We start from the raw sequence: 14,453 nt of genomic DNA, 5'->3' as shown, positions 1-14,453 counted from the left end.
CCTCAAATAAATAATGTAACACCAGACCAGCTGGTGTTTATTCCAAACTGATTTTAAGCCTTAAAAGATTTCTGAATTGTAAAAGATAGGAGGCTTTTTAGTTTGCTTTCATGTTTAACTTTTGTACCTACGAGAACTACAGGGTTCTTTATCCTGAGTTACTGAATCTTTGCCCATTAACTGTCATAACAGATCTTTTAAAAAGCATTATGTAAAGGAGGACACAGTGATAATACAGAGCAAGGTTTGTCAAAACATAACATATTCCATGGACTCTGGCTTATACAGCCAAACATGCGAGCATGCTGAAAAGAACCTGCATATAAAAAAAGAAACCTTACACCTTGATTTTCAGTTGAATTCTAGGTCACTAGATGTACTCGTCCATGGAACATCTTCCATTCAGCTGTTAGACAAAAGCTCTACTGTCAATTTACAATACTGCTGAGGTAAGCATTGAACTTGCAGCAGCTCTTACCGGTTAAAAAGTAGTAACTCTTGCTCACAAAATACAATTATTCAAAGAAAAACCATCTTCTTTCCCCCAAACCTACTTTTATTATATATAGCATCTATTTGCATTTATACATTTACTATAATCTGTCTTGAATAAAGGGAACTTTCATCCCAAACTACAGAAAACTTAAGAGATCTTTTACTTCAACATTAAAGTTCTCTGCAATGATTACAGTAAAAGGAAATTTTAACATTGTATATTCTTAGGCAAATTTTTAAAGCACCTTAAAATCAAATGCCAATGACTGAGGCAACATACACCCAATGTAATTAATGCATATGCAGTTACTACTTCAAATTTTCTCCATTACTCCTATCACTATCAGAAGCTTGAACCTGAGAAAACCTAAGAGATGCTCCTAGAAAGAGTCAGACAGCCTGTGCAACAATGAATGTTAATCAATAACAAAAGGGCTTCTAAAGGTCCCAGTGACACCTTGCTCAGATACCTGCTGGCTTCCTTTTAAAGCACCTGTTGTGGTCCTGCACTGCTCCCTTTCCCAGTGTTTTCAGCTTATTTGATTTAACATTAAGTAGTTACCTTAATGATACTTCAGAAATTTTTTCGATTATCTTCACCTTATAGTCTCAATTTTTAAATTTATTCTAAAAGTAACAAACATGAGGTTCCTCAAGTTCTTCATGAAAGTGCTTTCTGAAAAGATTTTTTGTTTATCAGGAAAATGAATAGTGACCTCAGTAATGCAATATGCCAAATAAATGCTTGCAATGATGCAAAATGTGGTGCATACTGATGAGCAAACAAAATAAATAAAAATGTTTATTCACTTTTACAATCTCATATAATTTCTCATGGCTTAGTATTCCATGAGAAAGTTAGAATGCTGTGTTCAACTATACCTTCAAAAACCAGTTATAAAAGCCATCACTGCACATTCAAATACTGAACCATGCAATATCAAATCTCAAGGTTCTTCATTATTCTAAATTATCCAAAATACAAAGCTTAGCTTTAAATAAGCAAGACTCCTGTTGTCCAGTTCTAAAAAAAGTGAAAAACATGTCTATGTGAGAAATTAAAGAAATACATTGGGTATGCCCATTTAAGTTTTAAATCCCTTCTACACAGGCAAGTGAGGCCATACTTGGTTCCAGTTTTCAGGGCCCCCTCCTTCCCAAGATCAATAGGAATGAGAAGAACCTGGAAATGATCTGACAGAGGATCAGAGCCAGAGCAACTGAAAAGACAGACTAAGGGAGCTTGGGTTTGTTCAGTGTGCAGAAGCAGCAGCTATGAGGCATTGTGAAAAACCATCTACAACCAAAGGGAAGCTACAAAGAACACAGAACCAAATTATTTTTGACACTGGCAGTTGTAACAGAAGGCAAAGGTTACACACTGAGCCTTGGGAGGCTTATATGGGTAATAAAAAGGAAGAACTTCTTCATAAGCAAAGTAGTGCATCACAGGAAGATGTTGCCTAGAGATATTGCAGAAACTCCATGCTTGGAGTTTCCATCCAAAGCCATGGCTGACACAGTCTAACATCATCAACAGAGCCCATACAGCATTCAAAGCCAGTTCTCATTGCATACTCTATTTCAGGAGTTAATGAGGGAAAACATCCCATTTACTCTAGAAACAAGTCAGAGCTGATGGAATCCACAGATCATGAAATACAGGCTCAGGTACAAGCTACAGACCAGAGGAAATGTAACACTACTTAGGTTCACTCAACTCACAGTTAATCTTAGTTGTATGTATATATTTTTTAGTCATAATTTGCATTCTTATTTATATACATTACTGCATAAAATACAAGCATTGCAGATAAGATTAAAAAAAATTGCTCACTGGATTCCTCAGTTCAGCTCCCATTGTAGCAAATGTTTAAACTCCCATGATTTCAATGGGTGAAATTATATACTGGGATCAAATCACCAAAGGCCTAACATCAGTTGAACATCTGGGAAGTCATTCTACAAATCTAGACAGTACCAGCATAATACAAGCCAAAACACTTACAGCTTCGGATTTCTTTATGCTGTGCAGCATCTTATAGGGCTTGCTTGTATAGCACTGTTGCAGGAGAGCTTTCTCATCAAGAGCTGTAAGATCATCATTATGTCCGTCTTTAAGCTGTGTACCCTACACAAAAATACAAGCTTCTCATAAATCAAATTTAGTTAACTGTAAGAAAAACCCACACACATTTTCCTCAACAACTTATTTAAAAGGTTTATTTAAAAGTTGATTTTCTTTTTTCCCTTAAAGTGTCTACTTCTTCTACTTTTTGCCAATTAGAAAAAGATTTTTTTTAAGTCTAGCTTTCTACAGAAACTGAACTCATAAATCTTGCTTTCTAGTCTTTCCTTATATCTTTTGAATACTTACCAACTATCAACCATACTAAACTAATAAAGATCTCAATAATACTGTGTTTGTACAAACCATGTGAAAAATCAGCCTCAAGTCAGAGAAGGTAGACTGTTAGCAACTCCCTGAAGAAGGCAAGAGCTCATCCGTTCTGTTCTGCTCAAGAGCAAAAAGAAACTGACTGGTTCTATGATTTGCCATCATGCATATAGATCAAAGTTCACCACTGCAAAGATGCTGCTTTTTGACCAGCAAAAAAATTAAAAACAGTCTAGACAGGCAAAAGCCAAAGCTGAACTGGGTCTAACAGACTTGTAAATCAGTCTGAGGGGATTATGAAAATCTCTCTTACATGGAGGATGTTAAGAAAACTGGCACATGAGACTGTTTACTGAAGTCAGGAAGAAAGGAACACAGGAAAGAAATCACACCAGTAGGTTTTGTTAGCTATTCTCCTCTACGAGCAACTTTTCTTCTCTGAAAAGAAGCTATTACAAGTTCCACTAATCAGATAAAATAGTAATTATCTTGAAATGTAAAGAGATTTTGATTTATTAATTTAATCAGGTAGTGCTAATATCTAGCCCAGAAAATCATTGTGATAGACATTACAATAAAGTCTGTCATAAAAAAATGACAGTAATGGTTTCTAGTGCTTAGCAAGTATTTTTCTGGAACCCATATCACCAGAATAAGCAGTCCTGCTTTTTCTCTCGCATTAAAGACTTGCCACCTATTTCTTCAGTTTCAGATTAATTTGGCCACTCCTGTACATACCCTTTTGATGGGTTTGTAGTACAGAACATAAAGCAGTCACTCCTTGAAAATAGACAATGGGACAGTGTCAGACTGGTACAGAGGAATTGAATTATTAATAAAAAAGGTAATACTACAACAAATCCCCAGAACTGTCAATTTTAACTGCCACCAAACACAAAAAAGAAAAGAAAAAGCAAAACTTTTTTTTTCCATTTGACTCTTACTCAACAGAATGTTTACTTATAAGTACTTGCAGGTTCTTCAAGTTTTATTTGAACACTAGAAGCATGACTATTAAGAGCAGAAAGCCCCTTTAAAACTATCAATCAACAATACACGTAAAACATTAATGATACATGAAAACAATCTTTGTCTTATACAAGATCTTTCCTTTTCATTCTATTGAACATTAAGCAAATAAAAATCAGTAAACTCATTATTCATCACAAACCTTTTCTCTGAAAAGCAACAAGCACAATACATTCCTTCAACAGTTTCGTATTTAACTTTTCATTAAGATTCTTAAAATGGTCATCTACCCTTAGCGCTGACCAGCATTCAGTCAGTGCTCACAACTGCTTCTTGCCTTTCCTCTTTCCTTATACCTAAAACATCTTGCTCTCTGCAACCACCCTTCCCCGTTCTCTCTTCCAAATCAAGAAGAAAGTTGGGGGTTTTTTTCATCCTTTTGTTTTCCAGTTTCTCACCACTGATATTCCCTTGTTTGCATCTTAGTTTTAATTTAAAAACACAAAAGAAACCTAGCAGAATTAATACAGCTTGCAGTCCAACTGTGCTGGATCTTATACAATGTCAAAGCAAAAAGTACAGATAATATCTTTATTTTAACCCCATATTCCTTTCCATTTTCAGTTAGTAGTTCTCTAAGTTACAGTCTACATCTTTCAGTTCTTTTTTAAGTTCCATATTCAGTCATAATTGAATAGAATAATAATTAATATACTTCTACATTTAAAAAAATAAAAAAGCTTAAATGCATTTCTATATTTGGAAATAACATTTTGTCAAGATCTTTCTGCTGTCTTTCATCTTCTTAGATGGCAGACTCTTTCCTATCAATCATGCTAATCTTCATGATCAGGCTAGAGATGCACCAAGGGCAAATGTTACATTTCTTAACAGAAAATACACGCACACTTAGATTATTAGAGCGCCTCAGTTTCTCACTCTGGAACGACTGAAACATATTCAAACAATATTCAAACATATTCAAACAATTCAACTGAAACAAAACTTCCTATATTTTATTTCCTACTCAACATTAGATGCTGAAATGACATTTTTTATTTCTTTACAATAAAAACATGGAAGAAATTAATCGTACACACATGTAAACCTCTCCAAACACTTTAATGAAATACCAATGTATATTTGCTATTTAAAAATTAAATTGCTTCTTTGCCAGCTACCTTTACTGAAGCTTCTGGACACTGGAGGACGTAATTTTTCTTTTCTGCAATTTTCTGAGAATACTGCTTATAGTCTTCTTTCATATCTGCTTCATACTGCCGATACTTCAGTTTGTATCTGTCTGTTGGGGATAGCAGATTTTCTGGGTTTGTCTTCTGCTCCAAAACAGAATGCTAAAGTGGAAAAAAATGATCAATATAAAAGCCTGTGGTTTATCTATTGAATAAGTACAGCACTATAATGATTCCCATCCAGTATAACTTCTGAAACTTCTTGACACTATGCTTCACATAAAGAAAAAAATGCAAATGCGACTCCATATTCAGGCTTAATTTTCATAGAGTTCTTCTTATCCTGCCATTTTAATCTACAAAGGACACACCTAAATGGGTTTATATCACATTTAAAGAGAAAAGCAAAGATTCAGTGGTCCTGTCCTATAATATAATGTCACAGACTACAAAAATGGGAATTCTGACATTTGATTTTGGAAGGCTGAAAATGGGCTGATGGATTTTTTCAATCTGAAGTTCTAATTCTTGGATGGCAGATGAGTATTAGTACTCGGAATTCCTCCCCTAGGACACCATCAGCTGACAAGGCTAAGTACTTTCCTAACTTTATGTCCACTTCAGTGCTCTACACAATGGAGACTGGATCAGTAGGTCCAGCAGCAATGACAGAAGGACAAGACTCCATGATTCTTTCTCTCCTTAAATAACTAACACCTTCAATGCCTGCAATATTCCTCAACACTAACAAAACTAAGATGGCCTTACCTAGCACCTCATCTTGCAACAACAGCATAACAGTCCTGTTCTAGAAAACCATTTCTCAAAAACCCAGACTTGTGTTCTTGAAAGGGCAGGTTTCTCTTTCAAAAGAGGATCCACATCCCTTCACTGGTTAATTCCTGAATGGTAAGATTATGCCTAAATTATACTTCAAAAAGGGACCTATTTTGGGAAGATTTACTTACATAGTCTGTTACTGAAGAAGCTGGAATATATCTTGCTAAAGGAATACTCGTCAGGGCCCCAGAAGTAAGCAATGCAGAAAGGCAGGCCACTGAGAGGAATGCGTTAAAATATCTTAGAACTACTTGAAAATCTTCTCCACAAAAAATACAGGGGGGAAGTCAGGCAAAATGAGAGCGAAGAAGAGCAAAAGAGGATAAGTGAACAGAAGACACATTCCTGCATATTCAGCATTTCACTATTTAAGGCATAATGAAGAAGAAAGGAAGCAAGAAGAGATAAAGCAGAGAAGAAAGGGAGAAAGAGCCTAAGAAACAGACAAAGCCATACCAAACCTTCCATTACCCTTCTTGAAGGCAGACAGAATTATATGTATGAACTTTATATTAAAAAAAAAAAAAAAAAAAAAAAAGGTAAAGCAAGCAGTGAAATTACAGGCATACAGACCTAAAAAGAGGATAGCAACTCAAGTATGTCTCCACTGCACATCTGCAATGCAGTACAGAGGAAATTAACCTATCCCTAATTACATGTTTTCAGAAACACCTTATGACATATATAAATACCTATGTTGAGCACAAAGATATTCCGAGATATTCTGAGGATACCTTTGTCCATTATTTAAAAAGAAAACAAAAAGAAAAAAAAACCCACAAAAATCAAAATAAACAAAACCCCCATACTTAACCAATTTAGTATTTATTTAAATGCCATTTTTATTTTTTTATGTTGAAAAACCACTTGGCTATACAGGGAAACATATAAAATTATGATCTTGGCAGATTCACCTTGAGCTCGAGCCAGTTTGGAATACTGCCTTGTTGCTATATTGTTTCAAGGGGCACAGGTTATGTACAAATTAATTAATATTTGTTTTTCCTTCAAGCTACAATTCTGTTTTAAATACACTCATTACAGGATTTCTTTGGCTTATGTACGTTAAATATTTTTGAAATAACAGATTTTTTAACAGTGTTTTCCAATTCTTTCAAAAGGAGATAACATTGTTAAGTTCAGGTATATCCTGCATGCTAACCAAAATAAAAACATACAGCTAGTAGTAAGATTTTTACCATGATTATGTAAGGTATTTATATGTATAGAATCATAGAATAGTTAGGGTTGTAAAGGACCTTTAGATCATCTAGTTCCAACACCCCTGCCATGGGCAGGGATGCCTCACCTTAGACCCATGTCACCCAAGGGTCTGTCCAACCTGCCTTGAACACTACCACGGATGGAGCATTTACCATTTCTTTGGGCAACCTGTGCCAGTGCCTCACCACCCTCACAGTACAGATCTTCCTCCTTATATCTAACCTGAACTTTCCCTGTTTAAGTTTAAACCCATTACCCCTTGTCCTATAGCTATAGTCTCTGATGAAGAATCCCTCTCAGTGCTGTACTGAACTATAAACCAGAGTGTTAGCATATGAACTACTGATTTTCCTCATAAAGCACCTAAGATTAGTGGTGATTAAGTTTCTTAGTCATCCAGGGGAAAAATATGCTGATATGTGATCAAGAAATTTTAACAATAAAAGTGATCCAACAGATTGGCCATAATCCCAAAGTTAACATCATAGTTCTGTTTTAAAGACAAGAGACTTCAGAAAAAGCCATTAAGAAATGGCTGTCCGTAACTCCAAAAGTTTCATTTCACCAAAAGTAACTATTCTTCCATAGGAATAATACTTACTGTTTGTAAACTTGGGTTTTGTCTTCAATCATACACTTACTGACTACTATCCATCTTAACTTTATTATTTTCATAAGTTTCATTTTGTTTAGAAAGACAAACCAAAGTTACATGCTACCTCAAAAGTATTACATTTTTCAGTTGCTTTAACTGTTCATAAAGGTGGCTATTAATATATCTCTTCAAATATGAACACAATGAAAACGATGAGCATATCAACCAACAAAGAAGAGCTAAGACACATAATAAAATGGAATTTTTTAAATATTCTAGAAGCTTCTCAGTAAAAAGTACTTTTCCAAAAATATTTTGGACCAATAGCACTTGGAGATACAAGTTTAACCAAAAGAAAAAAAAAAAACAAAAAACAACTTATGTAAGAAAGCTAAGCATATTTTTCTAAATTACTGTTATAGGGGCTCTGAGCAGCCTGGTCTAGCGGCAAGAGACCCTGCCCATGGCAGGTGGGTTAGAACTAAGTGATCTTTAAGGTCCCTTCCAACCCAAACCATGCTATGATATTTTAAAGATATTTGTAGTGACAGACTGACTTGTTGAGCCTGATAATGCTGTGTATATGGCTTTTGTAATAGTCTCCAATCTGAAGATGAATCCGGAGGGCATGCATAAGGATAACTTCCACTGTATGGTATGTAAGAGTCCCCATCCTAAAATTACAGAAAACAAAAAAGACAAGCAATCATAATTGGTTTATATTCAGAGTGATATTTTTATAAACTCCCATGACACACAAATTCTAAAAACTATTTAAGACAGAATTAATTCATAATTACCTCTTCATCAGAATCTCTCAGCCTCCCTAGATCTAGGCATGGCACCCTGCAGGAAGTTAAAACCATTTTAATAGCAATACATTCTCTTATTTTTCAATTACAGTAAAAGCAAACTACCTGTTAGTTACTATTAGTAGTTCCTTCCAAAAAAAATTCACAGCTATGAACAGTTTCACTACAACTAGAGATGGCCTACTCAGCAGATTCCTGTTAGCCCCACTTGCTTCAGCTCCAGAACTCGACACTGAGCTTTTCCTCTTTCCCAGTTTCAGAGTATCCTGGCAGCCAAAAAGGGCCCCTACAAAGCCTTTCTTCACTCCCAGCATGGCGACTTTGGCTTCTCTTCATTCCCCAACAGGAGCTGCTGCAACAAGATCATAAATCAGGGATTCCTTATTGATTCAACAAGACCATAAATCTTGTCTTTCAGAGCAGGCCTGTGTCAACATCCCTCTATAATCAGTCAACAGAGGCAGCGGAGGAGCAATAGATCCTTGGGATGAAAACCTCATGAACTTTTTGAAAGAGATTAACACAATGGAAGCCAACTATACTTCAGTATTGTATTCTGCTTAAAGAAATTAAAATATCTCCAACTCACCAAAGCATCTCTGTGCCTTCTGCCTTTACTCCAGGTATACCCTGAAGTACCATGCCTACTTTTGTTTTATTTTTTTAATTTTACCACCAGTATTTCCAAACAACCCTATTGTAACAAGATCACTTCTTGGAATAAAAGAGCTCTTTAATTTCCAGTCTTTTCTGTTTATAGAATGACTGACAGTACACAGAAATTGATGTTCAATATGAACAATCCAAGGTCGTGGTCACACATACTTGTAAAATAATGTAGAAAGTTACTTTGGCCGTAAGGCATTCTAGTAAATGGAAAAACTAAACTGTCAAACATAGTCCTTGGAATAGCAGATGTTGCTTGTCTAAAGAAGTCACTTAAATTTTACAAGCACTGTACAAAATTTTCCACTGCTTGTAAAACCATTCATAACAGTTGCTCTGTAATTTATACTGTAATACCTGCAAAAAAGGTCAAGGTTTTTCTCCTTTTGCAGACTACTATATCAGAATATTCAAGAAAGACTAAGTATAAATGTGAAAGCTCTGAGTACAACTCAACTGTAAAGATCAAAGAAATGTAAATCAATTTAATTCCAATGTAAATAATGCATCAAATATTCTACTCTAAATATAAATCATAGAAAAAACCCTATGATGACAAATTTCATGGAACACTGAGTTGCATATCAATACAAATGCAAATGTATTGTGTTAATAATGCAGAACTAAACAAACTGATCAGAAATAGAGGCAGACTTACTCTGGTGGGCGAGGACCACGAGTAGCCCGTGTATCTGGTCTCCAGCCCTAAAAGAAAGGCACATTAACTACATACCTGTGGGGTTCAGGATTAAAATATATAGCTCTCCCTTTCAACTTCCCCTGGAATATTTAAAACCAATGCTTCAAAGTATCTGACATATTTAACTGAGGTGCTACTAACAAAAGGACAAAACAAAAACTTTCCATTGAAAGGTGATTCTTATGCACCACGAGACTGAAAGATTGAATATTCATCATGACAGAAAGATTTCCAGCCATTAAGAATCCAGATATCATCCACATCAGCTATTAATAATGCATTTAAAATAACCCATGCTCCTGAGGCTTTGTACAATCATCACTCACGAGGTTTTACGTCACTTTGTCCTTGCTGGCTGGGAACCAACCCCTCAGCCAACCCTTACACCAAAACCACGAAACCAATAGCCAGCTGGCTCACAAGGAGCTAGCTCAGATCCCAAAGAAGCCCTCATGTCTGGTGTTAACTGTATCACCCCAGTTTTAGTACAGCAGCACACGATGGTGACTAGGCAGCTTCTGTATTCACACTGTTTATTTTGCATGGCTGTGTACCACATCACCCTCCAAACTGCAAGAACATGGCAAGAGAAAAGACAAGCCAAAGCTTCATCTACTCCACTACAGCTTTCTACAGAAAAGACAACAGCAAATCCCTAAGGAAGACTGTTTGACTTGGGCAAGCACACAGTAACAATTCCCCTAGCTGCCCTCTCAGTCTGAAAAAAAAAAAAAAAAAAAAACGTGATTCAGACATATTCTGAACCAGGGCCATTATCTTTATTTTCACACTCTTCAGCTCAGAGATCTCAGCATCATAGTCTGAAATGAGCAGACGTCCTATTTCCAGCGGTTCCCTAAGTCCTTTCACAACTTGAGAGCAGTTACAAAACTGTAACTCCTTTCTTGCCACACACCCTTGTAAGGCCGCTCCTGAAAAAGAAGTTCACAGTTCAGCAACAGAACCCTCTAGTGCCTTTAAAAAAAGGGGACTTAAAACCAACAGTTTCTCCCCAGTAAGGTCGCGCATAATAAATATCCCCACCTTGTGGTCAAGTATATAAAAAGCCCTTAAGAGATCTAATGCGAGACTAAAAGCAATGCATTAAATCACAAGTAGATTTTTTTTTTTTTTGGTACCATTTCAACTGTGATAAGATAAATAACATACCGCATTCTAGATGTTAAAGTCTCAAATACCTTTTCCAGAAGTCATCAAATCAGGAAGAAAGCAAACAAAAATCATCTAGGACTGTCCAAATTTACAGGGTCAAGCACACAGTTTCTACCTAATTTTTATCTATGATTTATTTTTGCAAGCTACCAAGAATCACATGGACTAGGGAGTCTAAATTTGGAAACTGAGAGGGGCAAGAAAGAGAAGACAAAAGGGATGAGAGATTAGAGAAAAACAGACATTTCTTTTACAACCTACACTAAATGCCTCAAAATGTTCTTGTCATTCACAGGTATTTCATTCTTAAAAAACTGGTTAAGAGGTAACATTATAACATTGATGTGATATCATGAACAAACATAAAAGGAAAAGGGCAACTTGGCAGTCAAACTCCAAGAATTCCTAATGGGGTCACCCAGCAAACAAGGAAGTTAAATGGGTGCTTGGGGGCCGAAGGAAGATTATCAATTAACTTTACTTCATGGACATAAGGTACACACTATCTGTAAGAAAAAATCAACTGTTACTAACAATATTAATGTTTACCTTGGCTAAAATAAAAACAGTGGCCCTCAGAATCCAAGATCACATTCAGGCTTTCAAGTTAGCCTGAAAGCTTCTGCTATAGAGACCTTGTGAGGTTAAAATATACTTCGAAACGTAGACTATTAGAAATACCTGGAAAACAAAATTCCCCTTCAGACTGAATGCAGGGCACTGGCATTCATTTTACACATCAATGTGAAATCATGCCTTTTTTAATTATGTTTTGGGGGTTGCTTTACTTTATTGCTGTCTTGTAAAATAAAAACAGATGAACCTGTTGCCAATTTCACCAACAGCCTGAGATAGCTCACAGTACAGGATCAAGCCTCTGTTACTCTAAATCGGACGCATTAGTTTGTTCCCAAGTTCTCCATATCCCAGTCAAGTACCCAGAATATCAGTTTTTGTAGGGCAGATGTTTTAATTGGCAATTCTCACCTTCATTTGAGAAGCTGTCATGATAAACTATTTCTTGACAAAAGTAATTTCTTTAAAAGCTTCCTTCTCCACAGGATGCATTATAGCATCAAACTAAGAACCTGCTGAAGTATGATTAAAATATTTGTTAAGATGTCAAAGAAAAGAAGGAAAACAACCACAAGCCTTCTGTTAACACACCTGATACTTCTTCCCCCTCGTTGACAGCTGAGCCTGCCCTCGAGGGGATGCAGCAACTCCTTTAACTTCCAAATCCATCCAAAGTCAATGAACACCTTCAGAATAAACTGAAAACCAGAAAAGGCTATTGAGAAAATAATGTACTTATTATATAAGTACTTCTGCAAAAAAAAAAAACGTTATTGCATTAGAAAGAACGGGTCTATCACCAATGATATGGGTGATGTCTTTGTCAAGCTGTGAAACGTTGCTGGCTTTCCTTCTTCACCGCCTCTTAATTTCAGTCTTTCCTTACTAATGCTTAACCAGATTCCTGTTCAAATTTACATCTTTGCATTGTTTAACTCCCTCTTTCCCTCACCCTTCTCGATAACTTCCCATACCAGGAGTCCTAACTTGTTACCCCTTGACAACAAAAAAAACCTCTTTCACTCTTTGCTGGCAGCTGCTGCCTGACTCTCAGCTGCTCCGTGTATTTTCAGGTATTTTCAGGAAGAGGTAAGGGCCCTCCTGGGGCACAGCTGGCCTCCAAGAGCTCCAAGCAACATTTTATCAGTACGCCATCTCCCGATTTTATAGTTTCTCCTTCCACCCAGCCAGTTTTGAACCAAGAAAGTTTTGAAACCAGACACTCCGTTTTCAAATCACCATCCACAAACCACATTTTGTGGCCACATTTCTACTTACTGAGCAGGTTTAACTCCCAAGAATCCTTTCCTTTTGCAAGCCGAAGGGCCTGCTTGGATCGGAGATAGCCAACCAGCCAGCCTTCCACCCAAACCCCCTTTCTCAGGGCACTTAAAACCAGAAGCCGACGACTTCTCACGATCTCACAGCAAGAGGCAGTATCCTCCCAGCTGAAGGCACAGGGGGCAGGGAGCGTTGCTGCGCTAAACGCTTAAGGCGCTGAAGTAACTTTACCACAAACAAACTGTACGAGCCAGCTATACGGAAGCCATGTACTCTCCCGGGAGCGCAGCGGGGCTGGACGAAGAGGAGGCCAGCAGCACTGGCGGGGCAGGGCCAGGCCCCGGAGGGGTCTCACGGCTGGGCCACGCATGGCGAATAGGAAGTGCCCGCCCCACGCCCGTGGGTCTCCATGGTAACCGCGCCCCGCCACGCACCCTCGCCGCGACCGGTTGTCACGTTGCAGCAGCCCCGCCCGTGGGGCACTGCCAGGTACCTCGGCGCGGAGGCGCCAGCCCCGGCCGGGCTTAGCACCCAAGCGTCGCAAGATACCGCCCTAGCTGAGCGGCGAGGCGGACTGCCAGGACCCCTCCCGAGAAAATGCCCGGCCCCAGCATCCCTCCAGCGCACACCCGCCGTGCCCCGGCGGGCAGCGCCCCGCAGCCCCTGCCAGGGAGGCTGAGCCCTTGCGCGCTGCACAGGTCCTTGTACTCCGCAAATCCAAGCAGCTGAAAGCAGGGATTTCAAAATAGCAGCAAAAGGGCTCACGGTGAACGGCTACAGCTCTGAGTCAGAAATCCAGCCATTACCGCAAAGTGGCTTGAGACCTCAGAGGCAAGGGCTTCCAGTAGCAGCAACATAATTCTGTCCAATTTCATCCGTTCTGTCTTGGGGGAAAACTATCACCTCTGGAGAAACCCTAGCTTTCTGCTCAATCAGTTTTCCAAAGTTAGTTTTCCAGTAAGTGAGATGTTGCCTAATACACTGATGCTAATGATGTACTTCTGGATACTGTTACTTCCAAGCCCATGTGATCCATTTGTAGAACCAGCAATGTATGATGTTTCTACGCCTGACTGAGCAATTCATTCCATCCCAGTGAGTGGCACAGTAACAGGTTTGGTCCATTTCCTACATAAGAACAAATCCATGTTATTTTCCTTTAAGAACAAAGATGACAAGAGTTCAGGCATTGCAACTGGCCTACTTACAAGCTATGCAATTATAAACCAGAAAATGTAACAGTATTGTGCTGTCAGGCCTACGTCTAATGTACTTCCTGTCACTAAAGGGTGGCAGTTCCATAGGCATATGTGTCAAGTGAACAAAAAATAAGTAGAAAATAAAGATATGGACAAAAATTATTCTGGCAAAGGAAATAAATATTTTTTCTTAACACTGGCCTAAAAAAGCCTCTATTAAGCTGGCATCATGAACTGAAAAATCAACCTCCAAAGCCCCACAGCTACAGAATGATACTAGCAATGCATCTGTTTCTCAGAATCCTATTCTAAGAAAAAGTGTATTGCAACGA

At 37.9% G+C, this 14,453-nt stretch overlaps 1 protein-coding gene across 1 annotated transcript in view; it reads right to left on the bottom strand.

Annotated features, from left to right (window-relative positions):
* CAPS2 (calcyphosine 2) overlaps positions 1-12,649 on the bottom strand; it is a 30,800-nt gene extending 18,151 nt beyond the window's left edge. The window contains exons 1-6 of the mRNA XM_080633150.1: positions 12,233-12,649; positions 9,851-9,897; positions 8,515-8,560; positions 8,272-8,388; positions 5,044-5,217; positions 2,504-2,626 (exon numbers count right to left, since the gene is read on the bottom strand). Coding sequence (XP_080489276.1) covers positions 2,504-2,626; positions 5,044-5,217; positions 8,272-8,388; positions 8,515-8,560; positions 9,851-9,897; positions 12,233-12,310 — 585 coding nt within the window. The 5' untranslated portion in view covers positions 12,311-12,649. The remainder of the gene's footprint in view (positions 1-2,503; positions 2,627-5,043; positions 5,218-8,271; positions 8,389-8,514; positions 8,561-9,850; positions 9,898-12,232) is intronic.
* Between the last annotated feature and the right edge of the window lie 1,804 nt (positions 12,650-14,453).

Source organism: Psittacula echo, assembly GCF_963264785.1.
Source record: "Psittacula echo genome assembly, chromosome: 1".
Lineage (NCBI taxonomy): Eukaryota > Metazoa > Chordata > Aves > Psittaciformes > Psittacidae > Psittacula > Psittacula echo.
Note: the sequence above shows the minus strand (reverse complement) of the source record. Positions and strands in the feature narration are given on the sequence as shown.